The 21,082-nt window shown below is 50.7% G+C and overlaps 1 protein-coding gene across 1 annotated transcript in view; it reads right to left on the bottom strand.

The window, feature by feature from the left end:
• The window catches only part of COBL (cordon-bleu WH2 repeat protein), a gene marked incomplete at its 3' end in the record, with an annotated part of 182,830 nt that overhangs the window by 99,181 nt on the left and 62,567 nt on the right, over positions 1 to 21,082 (bottom strand). The window contains exon 8 of the mRNA XM_040455085.1: positions 5,112 to 5,294. Coding sequence (XP_040311019.1) covers positions 5,112 to 5,294 — 183 coding nt within the window. The remainder of the gene's footprint in view (positions 1 to 5,111; positions 5,295 to 21,082) is intronic.

Consider the following 21,082-nt stretch of genomic DNA (forward strand, 5'->3'; position numbering starts at 1 on the left):
ATTCAGAGTTGTCTTCGGCATAAAAGCGGGCGTAAAAGAACCATGTGCCAACTGAAAAAATTAGGGAAGAGCCGTTTCTTCTGCATTTGTGGAAAAGGAGAACTCAAATGAGACCACACAGCATTTTCTAGAAAACTCCCACAAGTTGTTTTTAATCAACTGACAGACAAAATCGAAATATGCCTGTCCATGACCCGCAGAGCGTTCTAAGAGGCAGATATCGGCAGGTTTGATTTATGGGATTCTTTCCATCTTGAATGGGTAAACTGAGTCACGTAAGCACAGATCACGGGACAGTATTCTATTCTTGTTCCTCTCAAAGAGGGGCTCCAAAGACTTAAAAGGATGAGCAACGGCCCCCCAATAAACTCTGAAAATGTGGACCTGTGAACGAGGTGTATTCACAGTTTGTGCCTGACGTGGGGGCAAAGCCAGCACGAGGGTGTGGTCTTATTTCACGTCGCCTTTGGTGTTTACGGCAACACAGAGTTTGATTTTTTTTTAAGTTGATTTATTTATTTTGAGAGAGACAGAGCACGAGCAGGGGAGGGGCAGAGAGATAGGCAGACAGAGGGAGAGAGAGAATGAGAACCCCGAGCAGGCTCCACACTGTCAGCACGGAGCCCGATGTGGGGCTCGAACCCACAAACCCGTGACATCATGACCTGAGCCCAAACCACGAGCCGGACACTTAACCAATTGAACCACCCAGGCGGCCCCCTGCCCCTGCACCCACCAGTTTGAGTTTTAAGTTTAATCTGCCACTTGGTTAACGCAGGAGCCTGGCCAGGGCACAGAGCCACCGTTCCCACTGGCCGGTCCTCCCTGCCTCCGGCTCTTCCATTCCCGATGCCTGGCTCTCACAAGGGCTCTAGTGCTGTCTGCACACCTAGGGGGATGGCGAGGTAGTTGCTGCGGGACTCACCAAGGCCACAGGACCAGGGCGGACAGAGCTGGGATGTTAACCCCAGGAGGCAGCTGCATGGCCCGTGGTCTGGCCTCTACATCATGTACCCGGGAAGGCTGCCTTGGCTGTTCCCATTTTGCAGAGGAGGAAACTGAGGACCAGAGAGTGAGTGGAGGGGGTGCCCACGCAGGCACTTGTGTCCGCGGCCCCACGCGTCATCTGAGATCTGCGCTGATCCACAGCCCAGAGGGGGGCACATGTGTGCAAGAGACAAGAGACCACCCTCCTTGGGGATAGATACTCAGACCTGGCATACAAAGGGGGCTCTGACCCCCAGGTAGGCGCAGCAAGCAAGAACTCTGCCCTTGATCGGGGCCAAGGACAAGGCGTGAGGTCGTCTCAGCACACAGCAGAGTGGAGTGATGACCCTGGGGAATCTCAAAGGTAAAACGGGAAGAAAAATCCTACCTGGGACAGGCAATCCCTCTGTCCTTCACACAAACACACCCTGGGTCCCGGCAAGAAGAAGCAAGAACTATTTATTTATCTTAACATCCAACGTTAGGCCTCAGCTAACGCTATGGCAAACTGTGCCCAGACGTTATTGCAGAGCACAGATCCATTCATCTCCAGGGAAACTCTTCTGCGGGAAGAGCTCTCCAGACCCGTTCGAGATATTTACACCGATCGGGGCAGCGGAGTTTCTGCGGCACGGTGGTTCTCAAAGTGGGGTTTGCCTGGGAACTTGCTGGGACACAAATTCCCAGGCCCTGCCCCAGACCTACTGAATCAGAAACCCTCAGGGTGGAGCCAAGCAAAATGTGTTCTAACAAGCCCTTTGGGGGTGATTCTGATGCTCGCTTAAGTTCAAAAACTACTGACTCAGCGTATGGTGCCCTCACATATATATCATTCCTGTCTGAATGTTCCACTTAATTAGAACTACATTCGAGGTACCGGGAAGAGGGATGAAAGTCTGGCACAGAGATTCGGTCTCCTCTGGAAAGATAACACGTCTCTCGACCCGTCTTGCCAATTTCTCTGCTAACAGGCTTGCTCAAGGACACCATTAATTTCTTCCACTGGCTCTACCTACCCCCTCCGGGAAAGTCTCTCCGGAAAGTATTTTAGAAAAAACAAATACTGGCGATCGCGTGGTGAGTATAAAAACAGGTAACAAACACTGATACAAAGATAGCATTTGGGGGACAATGCGTCCCCTGAACCGACACTCGTCTGACATGATTCCCCTTCTACGACCTGAATAAGGGAACCCTGAATTTTTCGGACCAGATGATAAGAGAAAAAGATAAAATATTTTCTTCTAAAATAAGAAAATGTAGGCATTCCCCTTTCCCCAAACTAGTCATGTCCTTGAAAATAAGCCTTTCCTTTCCATTCAGGACATCGGTGTTAGGAACAACTAAGGTTTTCCAAACAAACATCTTATCTTTATCTGGAAGGAAGTTGGTGAAAAAGGAACTGACGTTCTTACCCGACAACGATGACAATACACTTTTGGGTTCCTTTCCCAGAAATTAGTAAATAACAAAATACCTTTCATTTAAAAAGGAAAAATATGGTCCCAGCAAATACTTAAATCTAATCCATATGCCACTCATATGCTTAAAAAAGGAGAGCATTTCTGTGAGCCAATTTCTGCGCTCATTCTGTGCCAAATAAAACAGATTTTAGTAAGAAGCTTTTACTGCCTCAGAGGGAACTCTGTCCATTTTTCAGGGTATAGAGAACTATTTATTTTTCACTCAGAATTCCCGATTCTCTATTTACGATGCATTTTTCCACTCGGGCAGACTTTATCCACTCTGGAGAAGCATGTTAAAAGCTGAGAACGCCTCTTCTCCGGACGGAAGGAACTTTTAAGATGCTGATCGGGTTCAGCATCAACCTTCGAGAACGCCAGGAAACGCAATTCTCATTGCAAACAGCCCTCAAGTAATAACGATGCTGGAACTTGTGGTTTTCGGTGCTAACATCCCTCCCAATCAGAAGCAAACTGATGTCCCCAGAGGGAGGGGCTGAAAAGTACTAAATGCTAGAAGTATGGTCTGTGGGTTATGAAAAAGTTCAGATCCTAAACCCCAGAAAAGGTTTACATTTCACCACACAAGCACAGGAAGAAACTTTGGGTTCAATTTGCACATTTAGTCCCGCAAGTGTACGACCAAATGGGGTGCATTTGTACCTAACGCTCTTGGTAACAAAAGACAGCTAAAACATCCCGGAGAACTCAGAAGAGCTTAGGAGCATTAGAAAATGCTAGGGGCGCCTGGATGACTCTGTCGGTTCAGTGTCCGACCTCGGCTCAGGTCACGATCTCGTGGTTCGCGGGTTCAAGCCCTGCGTCGGGCTCTGTGCTGATGGCTTGGAGCCTGGAGCCTGCTTCGGATCCTGTGTCTCCCTCCCTCTCTGCTCCTCACCCGCTCACTCCCTGTCTCTCTTGCTCTCTCAAAATAAACATGAAAAAGAAAAAAAGAAAATGCTTAAGAAACACAAACAATCAAAATATTTTCTTCTAAAACGTGTTGTGTCAGGGTTTTCCCACAGATTGCTAAGGCATGGATGGAAAGGTCTGTCGATGGGAATGGGGTGGTCTCTGAGACCTGGGGATGAAGTTCACACCTGTGAGGACGGAGGACGATTTATTTAGATTTATGAAGACTGATGGACAGACAACCAGGCAAGAAGGAATCTGAGAAGACTACTGCTCCAGAGAGCCACTTAGGCAACTTCTAACCAGGACCCCAGGCCGACCGTCCCATCTGGGAGGTACAGACTTAGATTCTAGTTTATTTTAAGGAAAAGCCATCTTATGAATAAGCAAAAAAATAAAAAAATAAAAAAGGGTTCAAACCCAGAGTAGCAGCAGTGTGAAGTTTTCCGCCTCCACGAAGCACGGACAGGCCGGGGACGCTAAGGCAGAAGGAAAGAGTCAGGAAATGAAGCCCCTGTGAGAGAATTAACGTGTGTTCTGTAAAGTCCCTGTTTGCAGCGTGGTGTCCCCGTCCCCCAGGGAGCTGGGGTGCCAGCCACTGGGAACCTTCCCCGCTTGGTGAGCACTAATGCATCCTTACTGTGGCCCGGCGTCTTGGAATGCATGTAGAGCAGGCCCAGCTGTGGGCGCGGCCGGTCAGCCTTGGAGAACACAGCTTCTAGGAGATTCCAAAGTCCGGTCCCATCCCGGCCACACCGTGTGCTGTCCCTGCTGCCCCCCACCTGAATGAGGACGGATGCATTTAGAAGATGAAACCTGTGCATCAGTTTCGCCGTGCATCATCCCGAGCTTCGAGAACAGGAGCTGCTCGGTCAAGGAGCGTCCCGGCCCCTGAGAACGGAGGGCCTGGGATTTCCAATCGCGCTTCACGCCGCGGCAGACTCGCGGGAGGACAGAAGCCCAGTGCAGACCCCAGCTGCTAAGGACAAAGGCTCTTTCTGGTCCACACGTAGTGACAACCCCTTGCAAAGGCATGACGCTGCTCTGATGATAAACTTCGCACCCGTGGCTTCCTACGTACACGGTCTCTGCAAACGTCCCATCACGTGGAAAGCGACTTAGTGTGAAAGGCCCTCCCTCCTCTCCTGCGCATCTGAATTACTTGGGGCATCTATATTTTACGACCTACCAGCCCTGTCCCGTACAAACTCCAGATTTCTTTCAGTGCTCCGAACCACGCTATTTTCTCACTTAGCGATCATGACGACGCCCAAACTTTTAACGCTGCAGACACAATAAATGCAAATAACAAGCACAGGCCTTGAACGCCTGAGAGCACAGGAGGTGTCCTACCTTCCACACGTGAAGGAGCGTGGCATCTCATCTTCTACTTTTTTAAAATGTTTGAGAGAGAGAGAGAGTGAGCATGAGCAGGGTAGGGACAGAGAGAGAGGGAGAGAGAGACTCTCAAGCAGGTTCCCCACTCAGCTCAGAGCCCGACGTGGGGCTCGATCTCACACACTGTGAGATCATGACCTGAGCGGAAATCAAGAGTCAGACACCCAACCGACTGAGTCACCCAGGCGCCCCTCACTTTTACTTCTAAATAAAGCTTAAAGATTCGACCGAAACACTCTCCCCGCTAAAGCCACAAATTTGCAGAAGGTAGGGCACACAGGGAACTTCAGAGAAGTCGCCGGCCGGTCCTTTTAGCGGATCCACCACTCCCCGGAGCCGCCCTCCGCCTACCTTTTCCGAGGCCTTGTCCTGCACTGGTGGCCCCAGGCCGGGCAGCGTCGGGGGCGGAGGGGCCCGACGCTTCTTCATGTCCGACTTCACAGACACCCCTGAGATGTTGCCAAGTGACAGGGATGGACCCAACGTCATGGAACGCGGATTCACCGCCGGGGAGTTGGGCGTGGTCAGGCAGCCCTGCGGGGAAGGGGACAAAGAGAAACTCTCATCGGTGCGAGGTCACTTCTCAGTGTAGGAGTGCTCCGACCTGAAAACCAAGTGCCACACCGCCCATCCGAGCCTGTAGTATCACGTCCACTGCTGGGCTTGAATGGCCTGAGCAAAACACTCACTTTCAGTCGAAAGCCCGTATATTCCCTGTGGTGGGAGACACTCCATTGACACATTCCTGCTGCAAAGGTTTCTTTTCTTTTTTCTTTTTGATGTTTATTTAGTTTTGAGAGAGAGAAAGAGAGAGAGACAGCACGAGCAGGGGAGGGGCAGAGAGAGGGAGACACAGAATCCGAACCAGGCTCCAGGCCCTGAGCTGTCAGCACAGAGCCCGACGCAGGGCTCGAACCCACAAACTGCGAGATCATGACCCGAACCGAAGTTGGACGCTCAAGCGACTGAGCCACCCAGGCGCCCCACAAAGGTTTGTTTTCTTAATCACAAAGGAAACGACAGACTTCTGAAACCCCTAAGAACCCTTACCAGCTGGACTCGTTTAACACTCCTGACCAGACCGCAGTGTGAATCAGCCTCCTTTGAAACGGAACCTGTCTTCGGAACGAGCTTGTAGGTGCTGAACAGAGGAAGGCACAGGCCAGAAGTACATATCTCCTGGAGGAATCTCTCTGTAGCTCTGAACCGCACTGAGCCCCCTCTCCGGCCCTCCGGTGGGTCATGTCTGCTCACATGACCTCTCTCGCAGCCAGTTCCAGGGCCCTTGGAGACCTCAGGGAGGCTGGGACAGGGGAAGGCTCACTTTGGCCCCCCATGAATCTGTCAGGGATGCCACAATCTTAAATTTTTTTTCTTTTTTGTTTTTTCAAGGTTTATTTATTTTTGGGACAGAGAGAGACAGAGCATGAACGGGGGAGGGGCAGAGAGAGAGGGAGACACAGAATCGGAAACAGGCTCCAGGCTCTGAGCCATCAGCCCAGAGCCCGACACGGGTCTCGAACTCCTGGACTGCGAGATCGTGACCTGGCTGAAGTCGGACGCTTAACCGACTGCGCCACCCAGGCGCCCCAAGGGATGCCACAATCTTTCCCCTTCCTGATGCTCAGCTGGGGCTGCAAGGTCTCATTAAAGGGTAGCTGCCGATTAGGTGCGTGCAAGCGCCCTGATCTCACAACGGCGCCCCTACTCTGTGCGTCCCTCGCTCTATAAAAGCTGTGGCGTAAGGTCTGGATTTTGCAGAGAGTAACTATGCAGCAGCTGTGGATTGGCCTCCACCTGATCTCCTACCAGGAAGGTCCCCTGAATAACACTGTGTAGAGGAGTGCCTGGGGGACTCAGTCAGTTAAGCGTCCGACTCTTGATTTCGGCTCAGCTCATGATCTCACGGGTCCTGAGTTCGAGCCCCACCTGGGACTCTGTGCTGACAGTGCAGAACCTGTTTGGGATTCTCTCTCTCCCCCTGCCTCTCTCTGCCCCTCCCGTGCACGCATGCTCTCTTTCTCAAAAGAAATGAATAAACTTTTTAAAAAAGGTTAAATATTAAAAACAAAACACAAACCTCTGCGTAAGCTGTATGGAGACACCTGCTTTGTTTCCCGGTGTCAAAGCACCTTCTCCATTTGGGGGTCACTTTACTGTCCCCCTCCCCCACTTTCTAACAGGGTCTCTGCCATCGTGAGAAGTATGTCACCGGCTGCCAAGAAGGGGCTTAGGTTTCTTCGAACCCTTCACAGGTCACCACCAAAAGGCCGTGTGAGATAAATGGTCACAGAGGCTGTGACCAGGGAACGCAGTACTCCGTGGCAGAGATCTACACCGAAAATAAACGCAAGCCACAATGCTACTTAGGAGCTTTCACAAAGCAGCCCTGCCTGCTGGGTGTATATGGGGGGACTGGCAGGCTAAAGGGCACAGACTTTTTTTTTAATGCTTATTTATCTTTTGGGGGGCAGGGAAGAGAAAGAGGGAGACACAGAATCGGAAGCAGGCTCCAGGCACTGAGCTGTCACCATAGAGCCCGAAGTGGGGCTCGAACCCACAGATCATGAGATCATGACCTGAGCCGGAGTCAGACGCTTCATCGACTGAGTCACCCACGTGCCCCGACACATAGGTGTTTTAAATCCTTACCCCTCCTAGGGTCTGCTTAACCTGATCACGTAAGCGTTAGTGCAGGCAGAGACTTAGAGAACCAACACTCTGATTTCAAATGTGTAACAAGATAGAAGCCAAGCTCTCCCCTGGCACCTCTCCCCGCTCCCCCCGGCCAACACTCCCCCCCCAGAACCGGTGCCCGGGGTGTACTGCACACCAGGGGCTGTGCAGCGGGGAGGTCAGCCCACACGCTGTCCGGGTTCGAGTCCTGCTTCTGCCGCGTGAGCTTGGACGTGCCTCTGGAGTCTTCTCTGCCTCAGTTTACCTCCTGTAAAACTGGGTCCCAGTAGTTTTGTTCTACTTATTTACTTATCGTCGCTCCCGTTACAATGTGGAACCCATGGGGGCAGCGATTGTTGCCCGTTTCCCCAGCTCCTGACAGCTCCTTGGTGCGCGGAAGGCCCCGGAGCCAGTGTTTGTGGGAACGAATGAATGGATGGCTGAGAGCCTCTGGACAACTCTGCTCTCAGGTTTTATAAAAGGAGCTGGTGGGGGACGACTGGGTGGCTCCGTTGGTTGAGGGTCAGACTCTTGATTTCGGCTCAGGTCGTGATCCCAGGGTCCTGGGATGGAGCCCCGTGTCGGGCCGGGTGCTGAGCCTGGAGACTCTCTCTCTTCCTCTCTGCCCTCTCCCCTGTTTGCACACACTCTCCCTCTCTAAAAACATAAAGAATAAATAAAAGGAGCTTGTGGGGGAGCTTTTATCTGAATGACAGGATCTCTGTATTTAAAATAAGTATTTAGCAGGGCGCCTGGCTGGCTAGTCAGTAGAACATATGACTCTTGATCTCAGGGTCGTGAGTTCAAGCCCCACGTTGGGCGGAGAGCTTACTTAAAACAGAGTTAAGTAAAATAAATATGTAAAGGAAACCCACTGGGCAAAAGCCCAGTATTATCCGCACTCGGACTCAAATCCTATTCTGTTCTGCCAAGTTTACTATCATTCCCTTCCTTGAGAAAATTTTTGAGACTCAGATTTTCTTGTCCATAAACTTTTTTTTTTTTTTAATTTTTAAAAAGTATTTATTTTTGAGAGAGCAAGCGCAAGCGAGGGAGGGCCAAGAGAAAGGCAGGCAGAGGATCCGAAGCGGGCTCCATGCGGACAGCAGTGAGCCTGATGGGGGGCTCCCACGAACCGCAAGATCACGACCTGAGCCAAAGCCAGCCGCTCGACCAACCGAGCCACCCAGGCGCCCCTCTTGTCCATGGCTGGCTCTCTCTGATACCCCCAGGGCAAGGGAAGTGCAAGCACGTGTCCTGGAGGTTTGTTAAAGCTTGTGAAAAACTATCTGCCAGCTATCTACCCGTGGTGACCTCTGAAGCACGCACGGCCCCGTCTGGCATCCCGCAAGCGTGACATTCGGGACCAGGCGTTTCACAACGCTGCTGCTATAACCGCTTCTGTTCACTCCACCCTGTCTAGACTCAGGACTTCTAATTCCTCCTGTCCTCAGCCCTCGCCACAACTATGTGTGCCTGACTGATCACTCAACACGGCTGTGAATTCACCTCTGACCTTTAGATGCATTTTTTGGGGAAGCTCTGTGCAGAATACGCCCCGAAAAGTACTTTACAGGTCACCCGTTGCATGTGGATTTCAGGTTTTAATCCCATAATCCTATTGCCCCTGTAGCACTCTGACATCTCGGGGAGGAACCCAACACAGTTCTCCCGACACACAGCCCAACGCACACACACAGGCAGGAATGCTCTTGTCTTCTCATCTTTAAAAGAGGGAAATTCTGGGGCACCTAGATGGCTCAGTCGGTTAAGTGCCCAACTCTTGGTTTCAGCTCAGGTCATGATCTCGCTGATGGTGCTTGGGATTCTCTCTCCCTCTCTCTCTGGCCCTCGCCCCTTGTTCTCTCTCTCTCAAAATAAATAAATAAACGTAAAATTTTATTTTACATTCCATGGACTTCAAATTGCTGTTAAGATCTAGCCTATTTCTGTCACATTACAGTTGGTTTCCTTCTCCTCCAGTGAGCATTTTTGGTAAGCATGACCTTGTGAGAGCCAAGTAAGATGGCCTTAGCAGAAACCCAGAAGCCCATGGGGCTCCTGGGTGGCTCCATCAGTTAAGTGCCCGACTTCGGCTCAGGTCATGACCTCACGGTTCGTGGGTTCGAGCCCCGTGTCAGGCTCTGTGCTGACAGCTCGCAGCCTGGAGCCTGCTTCGGATTCTGTGTCTCCTTCTCTCTCTGCCCCTCCCCTGCTCACACTCTGTCTCTGTCTCTCAAAAATAAATACATGTAAAAAAAAAATTTAAAAAAAAAAGCCAGAAGCCCAGGGCACACCCCATCCCAGGCCCCTGCAAGTTGGGGTCTCTGTTATCCTGGACAACAACAATGCTTCTCATGATCCATGTCTGTCTGTCTCTGGAACACCTCTGGATTTTGACACCACGGGTTTATTTAGCTCCAGTCTGCCCTGTATGGGCCACACAGATCTCTCCCAACACCCCACTGTTCACACTCACAGGCAGGCCAATCTCAGGGTCCATGAGACCTGGGTCTATCGGCACCGCCCAAGAACTCTTGCTATTCAGTAGCATTGCTCAACCTTCAACCCATGGGCAGCCAAAATGTTTCGAATATTTTGGCTGCCCAGAGGATATCTGTGGTTTTTCAGATTTTTTTTTTCCTTTTTTATCTTTTGACTCCCTTTACCCACTTCTCCACCCTCCTCCCTGGTTGCCTCCCCTGGCAATCAGGCGGTTTTTTTTTTTTTTTTTTTTTTTTTTGGTGTGTGTTTCTTTTGTTGTTTTTTTGTTTTGTTTTTGGTTCTGCATATAAGAGAGACCATGCAGTACTTGCCTTTCTCTCTCTGACTTATTCCACTTTGCACAACGCCCTCGAGGTCCATCCATTTGGTCGCGGGTGGCAAGATTTCATTCTTTTTTTTTTTTTAAGGCGGAACAACATTCCGCTGCGCTTATACAGGTATAAATATAAATATATTAGGAACAGTTTCTTTACAAGTTCATCTGCAGATCTATGGGTTATTAGGCTGTTTCTGTATCTTCACTATTGTAAGTGACATCATCGCAATGAACACAGGGGTGCATATGTCTTTTTGCTCTAGTGTTTTCATTTTCATTGGATAAATGCCCAGAAGGAGAATTGCTAGATCGCCCGGCAGTTCTGTTTTTTAACCTTGTGAGGAACGTCCATACCGTTTTCCACAGTGGCTGTACCAGTTTCCACTCCCACCAACGGTGCACGAGGGCTCCCTGTTCCCTGTACCGAAACTTGTTATTTCTGGTCTTTTTAGTAATAGCCACTCTGACTGGTGTGAGGTGATATCTTATTGCGGTTTTGATTTGCATTTCCCTGATGATGAGTGATGCCGAGCATCTTTTCATGTACCTGTTGGCCATCTGGATGTCTTTTTTTTTTTTTTTTTTTGATGTTTCATTTATTTTTGAGAGAGAGAGAGAGAGAGAGCAAGTGAGGGGCAGAGAGAGAGGGAGACAGAGGAGCTGAGGCGGACTCAGTGCTGATAGCAGAGAGCCTCATGTGGGACTCAAACTCAAGAACTGTGAGATCATGACCTGAGCCAAAGGCAGATGCTTAACTGAGCCGTGCAGGCACCCCTCTTTGTCTTCTTTGAAAACAAAAATGGCTATTCAGATCTTCTGTCCACTATATAATTGGATTCTTTGGTTTTTTATTATTGAGCTGTATGAGTTCTTTATACATTTTGGGTATTAGCGCCTTACCAAGTAGATGATTTGCAAGTATTTTCTGCCATTGAGCAGACTGTCCTTTCACTTTGTCGATAGCTTCGTTCACTGAGCAGAAGCTTCTCTAGTATGAGGTCTTTCCACTTATTTATTTTTGCTTTTGTCAGGTTCAAAAATTCATCACCAAGACCAACGTCAAAGAGCTTCCTTCCTGGTTATGTTTTCTTCTAGGAGTTTTATGGTTTCAGGTCTTAAGTTCAAGTCTCTAATCCATTGTGCGTTCATCTGTGTGTACGTGTAAGAGAGTGGCCCAGTTTTCCCAACACCGTTTACCTAAGACATTATCCTTTTCCCATTGTATATTCTTGGCTCCTCTGTAAATTAATTGACCATACGTGCATGGGTTTCTTTCTGGGCTCTTTATCCTGTGTCATTGGTCTATGCATCTGTTTTTATGCTAATATTATACTGTATTCATTACCATAGCTTTGTAATACGGTTTGAAATCAAATACCAAGATATCTCCAGCTTTGCTTTTCTTTCTCAAGATTCCTTTGGCTGTTCGGGTGTTTTTTCGGTTTTTTTTTTTTTTTTTTTTTGTGGTTCTCTACATATTTTATGATTATTTGTTCTATTTCTTTGAGAAAAGTGATTGGAATCTTGACAGACATTGCTTTGGATAGTATGGACATTTTAACAATATTGATTCTCGCAATCCATGAGCATGAAATATTTATCTTCCTCAATTTCTTTTATTAAGGTCTTATAATTTTCAACATGTAGATCTCTCACCTCCTTGGTTAAATTTATTTGTAGCTATTTTGTTCCTTTTGGTGCAATCGTAAATGGGATTATGTTCTTAATTTCTCCTCCCGACAGTTTTTTATTAGTGTATAGAAATGCCACAGATTTCTGTATATTGATTTTGTATGTTGCAACCTTACTGAATTTATTTACTAGTTTCAACAGTTTTTTTTTTTATGGTGTCTTCAGGGTTTTCTCTATATAATATCATGTCATCTGCAAATAGTGACAGTTTTACTTCTTCCTTCCCAATTTGGATGCTTTTTCTTTCTCTTTCTTGCCAACTGCTGTGACTTCCAGTCCCTAGTTGAATAAACATGCAGAGGAGGGCATTCCTTGTCTTTTTCTGATCTTAGAGGAAAGCCTTTCAGTTTTTCACCATTGAGTATGATGAACACAGATACAAAAGTCCTCAACAAAACAGGAGCCGACTGAAATTAACAATACGTTAACAGGATCATACACCACGATCAAGTGCGATTTATTCCAGGGAGGCAAGAATGGTTCAACACCCACAAATACGTCCATGTGATACACCACAACAAAACGAAGGATAAAGGTCATAGGATCATCCTCGGAGACGCAGAAAAGGCATCTGACAAAGCCAACGTCCATTTCTGATAAAAACTCTCAACAAAGTGACTATGGAGGGAGTGTACCTCAACATAATAAGAGCGATATGTGACAAGTCCACAGATATTTGTGGTTTAACTCTTAGCTTCTTTCTTTCCTCACTTCTGGATTTGGACACAGAATATCGAAAACAATCCACACAATAATTTGGGAGGAAAACAAGGTCGGACATCGTTTAAAATGCTAACTCACTGGGGCGCCTGGGAGGCTCCGTCAGTTGAGTGTCTGACTTCAGCTCAGGTCATGATGTCGCGGTTCATGAGATCGAGCCCCGCTGTCTGTGTGGACAGCTCAGAGCCTGGAGCCGGTTTCAGATTCCTTGCTTCCTTCTCTCTCTGCCCCTCCCCTGCTCATATTCTGTCAATCTCTCAAAAATAAACATTAAAAAAATTAAAAAAAAAATACGATGCTGACTCATCAATATTAAGTAAAAAGGAAAACCAGGATAACCTGTACAGCTTAGAGTTCATACAGCCTGGCCCATGTCTTATTACAATTTAGGGGCTCTTCTGCTACAAAGTGGCAAAGTTCCATGAGGGACAGACCACAGCTTTCCTGCAAGAGGGATCTGGTTTCCTGTTCTGGTCCAAATGGGTCAATAACATCTTTTTTTTTTTTTAAATCAAGCCCCCCCCCCCCCCCCGTTTTTTGGTAGGGGAATGAGTCTTGCCCTTCTCTAATGGTGGGCACCCCAACCCATATTTTGGCTACTACAGTCTTGCTTTTCAGGACTTTTTCTCCTAGGAGTTCAGCCCGATAAATCATGAAGGAAAAAGCCATGGATAATGGAGAGAAAAAGGGACGAAGCGAACCCAGCCGTCACACCAAGACCTCACGAGGCCTCACGCTGTGGGCTGTATTCTCCACCTGACAGGCTGCTGTCCACTGGAAAAGTCAGGTCAGAGACAACGCTGAACTCTGTGTATCCCCAACACCTCTGATATTCACTTAGGTCATTTATTACATTCAGAGCACAGTGATAACTTGATCCTGTCTCACACACACATCTGGGAGGAGACAAATACAAAGAGGGATAGAAGCTGCCAATTTCAGGATCCGTGTCTCTGCTCAAAATGAGACCAACACTATGACAGTTGATTTTGCCACAGATATTTATTTACTTACTTATTTAGAGCACACAAGCAGGGGAACGGGGCAGAGGGCGAGCGAGAGAGTCCCAATCAGGCTCCACACTCAGCACAGAGCCTGACGCTGGGCCCAGTCTCACGCCCACGAGATTGTGACCTGAGCTGAAATCAAGAATCCTGGCAGAGATGCACTCCTCCCCAACACCCCTACCACGGCTTCACCCGCTCCAGTCCCAGAGAAGCCCCGAGTTTCTAGGTGGCTGGGGGATGGCTTTGACTTGGCCTCCAGAACCAGCTGTGCCCCTAACCCAGCAGGATGGGCACAGGCTCTGGGTCGGGCCAGCACCACACAGCAGAGGGCACTGCTGGCTGTCGCAGCCCGAGCGCTCCAGAGAATCCTGATGAAGGCTCCGGGAGGGCTGGATTTCCCTAGAAGAACCGCGGGGCTCACACACTCACTGACAACTGGGCAGAGATCAGTACTTTGCAAGAAACCGAGAAGCACCGCTCTTTCGGGAAGCCCAGACTGCCGTGGCGAGTTTTCCTCTGTTCCACGTCCTCGCGTACACGTGCACGAGGCACCTTTACAGACACACTAGGGCACGCCATCCACGTGGACAAAAAGGGACGCACTAAACTCTGGCGAGAACGTGTTTCTGCGTCAAGAGAGACGAACGGGCCAATCCGAAACTGACGTCGTTCAAACCGCACCTTGTGAGACCCATCGGGTCCGCGCCGTCTCCCCAAAGTCGGAGCACATCCTTTGACGTGACTGTTTAGGGATTCAGATACAGTTGTTGTTTAGAGATGAAGGAGAGCATTTTGGTGGCGGTGGCTGTGGTTAAAACAGCCGCGGGCAAGCCTAGCTCCTAGCTTGGATCGGACGCTTTTAGGACGGCACGATCTTCGAGTTTTAACGCGGAGGAGAGCTGAAGCCCAAGGAGACAGCGGAGGTACTCAGGCCGACCCAGCTGCCAGGGGGGATGGGATGAACTCGGATCCAGGAGCCCGGCTGCCTCTCCTGTCCTTACGCTATGCTGCCCCCTCTTGAAAGGCGTCAATAGAACTTTTTTCTTCTGCCTGCTTGCTCAAAGAACCAAGCGGGCCAGAAGATGCAGTCAGACCTGTTCTCCCACCTTCCTTCCTCCCAATACTGGTTTCGGCGGAGTCCAGGGCAGGACCGTCCATCCGTCCGTTACAAGCCTGATGGGGCAGACAGACAGCCTCCGGGGACCGGGGTGGTGGAGCTCCTGCTGTTTTCTGCTGAGAAAGGAGAGAATATCCTCATTCCCTTCCGTGGCTGCCAGCACCGTCCTGGGCAAGGGGTGAGCCACAGTTTCCTTCCCAAGAAGGTATTCTCTGTTTGCTTTCTCTTATCCTTATGGCACAGCCTTCCTGACAGGCCCTTAGCTACATCCCTCAGCCAGAGGGTGTGCTGGTTCCTGGCACCCTGGAGCTCTAGAGTCAATCCAGAGTAAATGCACACCAAGAGGTATGTTAAAGCATGCCAGCTTCGTGGGAACTGATCCCCGTGAAGGGCAGGGACGTATGAATCCAGTGTCTGGTACATGAAATGCTGGGAAATGACCATTCCCTTGGCTGAGTTCCTCCGTGCGGATGCTGGAGGGATGGCGTTTCTTTACTGGGAAAGCTGCAGAAGCTTCTTGGCCGGGATCCATTATTTCAGCCGGCAAAACGCTAAATCACGTAAGCTCTTCGACGGTTATAAACACGAGAACAATTTGGGGTCATTTCTCTACTAGCAGGATCTCTTCTTCAAATGAGCAAACCAGGAGCGCCTGGGTGGCTCAGTCAGTTAAGCACCTAGCTCCTGATTCGGCTCAGGTCGTGATCTTGTGGTTTGTGAGATCGAGTCCCGCGTCAGGCTCTGTGCTGACAGCGTGGAGTCTGCTTGAGATGTTCTCCCTCTCTCTCTGTCCCTCCCCTATTCACACTATCTTCTCTCTCTGTCTCAAAATAAACAAACATTAAAAAAAATATAAGTTAAAAAAATAAGCAAACCAAGAGGATCCAACTGGTAGTATTTGATTTTCTGTTAACAACACTGTGTAGACACAGGCTGAGCTGTGATCTTCTACGGCTTTTGCTGTAGGACAGTCCTGAGATCGAGACCTGTGAGCGGACGTGTGAATGCAGGGAATATGTTGACTAGTCATCATAGGCAAGTTTAACGATGACAGCGGTAGGAAGCCAGAACTTTCTGAGAAGCCTGTGAATGAAAAGGAAGCAAGTTCCTGTGTAGATCCAAGATGTAGACCATGTCTTGGCCACACTCAGGAAGACCGTGACCCTGGTGGCCCACGGGGTCTTGGGAGACGAACTCCAAGCCCAGCGGGCCCTGCGTGAGAGAGCAGACACAACCCAAGTGCAAAGGCTTGCTGGGATTTGGAGGAGCAAAGCCAAAAAGCAAGTCGCACCGTATAGTGTGGTTAGGGCGTGGGGCCAGGGGCCTGGCTGCAGGTAGGGCTCACGGGGAGGACCCCAGCCGACAAATGTGGGGGAAAGACCTAAGTCCACACGACGTGTACGATTTCAACTCTGGCAAACGCAAGTTCAATGTGGGGGGGGGGGGGCAACGTTCTTGTTCAAGTACATCATCAAACCCTAATCACGAAGAAAGCCAAGGTTTTCCCTTTCAAACGTGCATGCAAATCTCTTGTCACCTGCACGGTGGCATGTTCTGAATCCTGGATTGGAGGATGAGCTTACGATAGCTCATCAGCAGTGAGATCTCAGGTGGGGTGCACTTTCGATAACCACAGTCCCGCAAACTGAAGGAGGCCTCTCATACCGAGGGGCTCATGAGCACTTGATTAATACCACAGGCTGCATGAGGAAAGGAAATGAGAACCCTGTCTATCTCTAGTGACACAGAAGCAAAAGTAAGGTGACAACAAATCTCTCTGCACGAGATCTGACGGTTTCTGGGACGTCATCAAATCCGGGAGGCTCCTCTGTTAATGCCAAGTGACTGAGTCACGCTCGGCGGAGGAAATCAAGCTAATGAGATTTCTCTTTGGGTGAGTCAATCTTCAAGCAAAGTGGGAGGACTGTCTGAAGAGGACTGGGGTCCCACCGTGGCCCTCTGGGGTTGCGCTGGCCAAAGCACTGTTCGAAACGATTTGCCCTCACCTGCGCATTCCTCATCACCGTGGTCTTTTCGTGTACCACGTTGCAGATGAGAGTGGCCCCAGAATTCGATACCCAGAACAGGACTACGATCCGGGTGGTCTAGGGAAAACACCACAGTGCAAAGAACACGGGACAACCGCATTCTGAGGGCGGTCCTGGACAGAGAAGCATGGTCTTGCTTCCTGGGAGGGAATTAGAGCTGAACAACTGTTGCGGGCCGAGTTCCGGAACAAGGACTGACCTGGTCAAGGAGGCAACCTAGATGCCAGGTGGCCCTGCTAAGAGCAAACACGTGGAGACGTTCAGCGGCCACATCTTCACTCACCCGTTAGATCCTTGTAACAACTGTCAGAGGTAGGTAACCATAGGACTCCCATCTCACAGGTCAAAAACGGGGGCCACCGAGCGAGGCCTCCCACCAGCACAGCTGGTTCTCAAACCTGGCCCCACACTGGAACCCCCATGCCCTGGGAGCTTGGAAAGGCCACTCAAACACAAGTTCAATTTTGGGGGAAACTGACCAGCTTCAGCAGAGACCCTGGGAGGGGACCAGGCATCCGTTGTTTTTCTTTGTTTAAAAGACCGTGCCAAAATATACAACCTCGAATTTACCATTTTAACCATTTCAAAGTGTATCGTTTGGCTGCATTAAGTGTATTTACAATGCTGTCCAGCCATCACCATGGCGCATATTGTTCTGCACCCCAAAAGGAAACACTGTATCCATTACGTGGCCACTTCTCGTGCGCTTCTCCCCGCAGCCCCTGTGAACCAACCACCGCTATGCCTTCTGACTCGTGGACTTATCTGTGCTGGTTACTTCATACAAATGAAATCAGACATTAGGTGGTTTCTGGCTTCTTTCACTTAGCATGACGGATTTCAAGGTTCGTCCACACTACAGCATGCATCGGTTGCATTCTTGCTACAGCTGAATAATATTCCTTTGTCCGGACAGTGCACATTTTGGGTACCCATTCATCTGTGGATGGGCATCTGGGCTGCGTTTGCCTTTTGTGAATAGAGCCGCTCTGAACGTGTGGGTCCAGGTTCTTGCTTGAAAAGCTCTTGTCAGGTCTTGTGGGCGCCCAGGCGTGGAACCCTGGGTCCCCCCTCCCCTGTAAGATTCTACGTTAAACTTACAGAGGAGCCGCTGACCTGTCTCCCACAGCAGGTGCACCACTTTGCTTTTCCGCCAGTAAGAATGAGGTCTCCAATTTTTCCACATCCTTGCCAACGCTTGCTATTGTCTTTTCCTCCCCCTCCCCCTCCTTCTTCTCCTTCTTCTTCTCCTTCTTTTTTAAGTTATAGCCACCGTAGTGGGTGTGAACTGGTATCTGACTGTGGTTTGGATTTGCAGTCCCCCAGTTCATCGTGATGTCAAGCATCCTTTCATGTGCTTGCTGCCCACGAGGCATCTCCTTGTGATGGTTAAGATTTAAGAACGACGGGTCGGGGCGCCTGGGTGGCGCAGTCGGTTGAGCGTCCGACTTCAGCCAGGTCACGATCTCGCGATCCGGGAGTTCGAGCCCTGCGTCGGGCTCTGGGCTGATGGCTCAGAGCCTGGAGCCTGTTTCCGATTCTGTGTCTCCCTCTCTCTCTGCCCCTCCCCCGTTCATGCTCTGTCTCTCTCTGTCCCAAAAAAAAATAAACTTTAAAAAAAAAATTTAAAAAAAAAAAAAAAAAAAGAACGACGGGTCAAGAACCGAGGTTAAGAACCACCGCTCCAGAATCTCCGCCCCCAGCCATCACACCACACTGCCTGGCTTACTGGTGCTTTGCTGTTCCTTCTTTCTGCGGGGACAGACTCACAGCGTCAGCCACTGGCATTTTGGGGAGGCCCCCGACCTCCACGGTGGCTGGTATTTGCGTGCGTGACTAACCTTCGCAAGCAGCGTCTGTCCAAGACCCGCAACCCAACCCTTGGAGGTGCCCTCGGACAGCACATCACAAAGCGAATGGCGATGTTTTTCCAGGGCACACCTTCTACGCCTTTTGTGTGCTTTCAGTAAATCACTCATAAACTCTGGTACTTTACCACTAACAAATTACCAGTGGCCCCACCCCTGACCCGTCTCTCAGAGGCCCTGATGCCCCAAAGGATGCTCAGTTGGTCCAATGCATGTCTTCAAGGCAGCAGGGAGGGGACCTCTGGGCACACACATCCTAAGGTCGCCTGCAAAGCCCTGGGCAGGTTACTCGAGATTCTCCTTTGTCACCCTGTGCTTCTGGGGTGCAGCTCTCCCGACGTCTTTCGTGAAGACGTTAACTTTTGTTCAGATAAAAAGAGGGTCAGGAGGAAGGTGGCTGCTGGGAGCTGCACATCCCAGTGCCTGGGGGTGGCCAGCCTGGGGGCCCGGGGAAGCCAGGGAGTCAGAGGACAGACCCAGAGAGCAGAGGCAGATTTTCCCATCTGGAGGCACGTGACACAGGGGGTGTCACAGGAGGTCAGCGGTGTTCTACTCAGTCTCTGCTGCGACGGGAACAAGCCGGGAGGAAAATGGAGCCACCAGGACCGTTAAGGAGGATGGCTGCGAGCCATCAGTAAACTGGGGAGCAGGCCTGGGAGGGTGCAATGCTCTCATCTTTGTGCGTGGGATATGGGGGGGGGGGGCTGGCGGGACCCGGCTCCGGGTTATAGGTCAAGGGCAGGCTTCTGTGGGCAGACTGGGCTCTCCCAAAGACATTCCCATGGCAGGCTCTCCGCCAGCCTGCCCTTGGCCATGTCCCCGAGGCCTCCTAGCCTTGAGCCAAGAACAGCTTCTCTGCCCTCACTAGCCCGGTCACTGGGTGGCGTGGGACAGGTGGCACCCAGGGCCAGGCGCCAGAGAGGAGGGAGGGTCTGTCTTCTCTTTTCTTCCCTCTGGGAGCACCAGTCTCTCCCGGCTGGATTCTAAGGTCACCTCCGCTAGCCTTGCGCAGAAGTATGACGCTCTCCAGTCCCTCCCTCTTGCCAGTTGGGGTATCCTCCTGACTTCCCACTGGAGCCCCACTTCCCTAGTCTTGTCCTTCAGATGGCAGTGACCCAGAGGCTCTTCCTAGCATGTGAGGTTCCCTTTTGACTTGTTTCCTTTCCAGGCAGCATAAACAGCCAACTCTCCCCGCTTCCTCCCCGGGAAGCTGGCCAACCTTCCCTACCGGGGGGCCCCTCAGGTATTTTCACCAAGAGGCCAAGGAGGAAGTGAGCTTTCCCGAATCTCAGCAAAGGGGTGTGTGTGTGGATGCCTCAGGGGAGCTCCCCAGTCCTGCAGAATCACCGCCCCGGCCAGCCTCTGCTGAACAACATCCCCCTAGTCATGTGGTGTGTGCTTGTGTGTGTGTGAACATGCACACACACATACACACATACAGTGAGTCGCTTCTGCATGAAGCATCTCTCAGCAACCCCTCTTATCACAGAGAGCTCAGCCCCGATTTCCGGATTATCGTGCCCGGTCCCCGAGATGAATGTCACCTGCCCTCCGTCGGGATTGGCTGAGGCGCTGCACAGGGTCTCCCGGCCTGGACAGGAGGCTGGCCTGCTGGTTCACTGAACGGGCATCCCTCTCCCTACATCCGAGCCTGAGGCCAGCTCGTCCTCCACAAAAGGGCACCCTGCCACGGGTGCCCCGTTCTGCCATTTGCCCAGTTTTTCCTCGGCCGTCCGTGAGTCGGTGTGAAACACCAGCATCTGCCGCCTAATGACTGCCAGAGGGGCCACAAGGACCTGAGTTCCGAGGGCCACGGTGGTGGATAATTTCTCTCCAGGACGCCCTGGAACCTTCCCCACCCGAGGGTCATGGTCAGGTGCGTCCAGGCTCCAGGTTTCTCCCCACATCACGCCGCCTTCGAGAGTCACGAGCTCACCGTCCTGCTCTGGCTACGGTGCTCTCTCTCGCTTTACGAGCACGTTTACACTGGCGGGTCCATTTGCTCCAAGGGGCACACACACACAGGGCAGAGTGCTGTCTCTTCCACAGACCCCCGGGCACCGGAGGCAAAGAGGTGGAGCCAAACTGTGCCGCGATGCAGCACAGAACGGCCACGCCGTGGCCCCGTCGTCACCTAAGTGGCCTGGGCACCCTGGTGGTGCCTCGGCAGAGTAACCCCACGCGCTGGCTATCCAGGAAAGGCACACGGCAGGGGCCGATCCCACGCCAGGATCCGCATCAACCGTCAGCCCCAGAAACCTCGCCTCCGTGTTCCAGGAAGGACCCCAATACACAGAGCTGACACGGGTCATTAAAAATACATTCACGTGGTCGCTATTCTTCTTATAGTCTGATGGTGTTGGACAGAAACGT

Source organism: Herpailurus yagouaroundi, unplaced genomic scaffold, assembly GCF_014898765.1.
Source record: "Herpailurus yagouaroundi ecotype Mexico unplaced genomic scaffold, PumYag 214, whole genome shotgun sequence".
NCBI classification, from domain to species: Eukaryota; Metazoa; Chordata; class Mammalia; order Carnivora; family Felidae; genus Herpailurus; species Herpailurus yagouaroundi.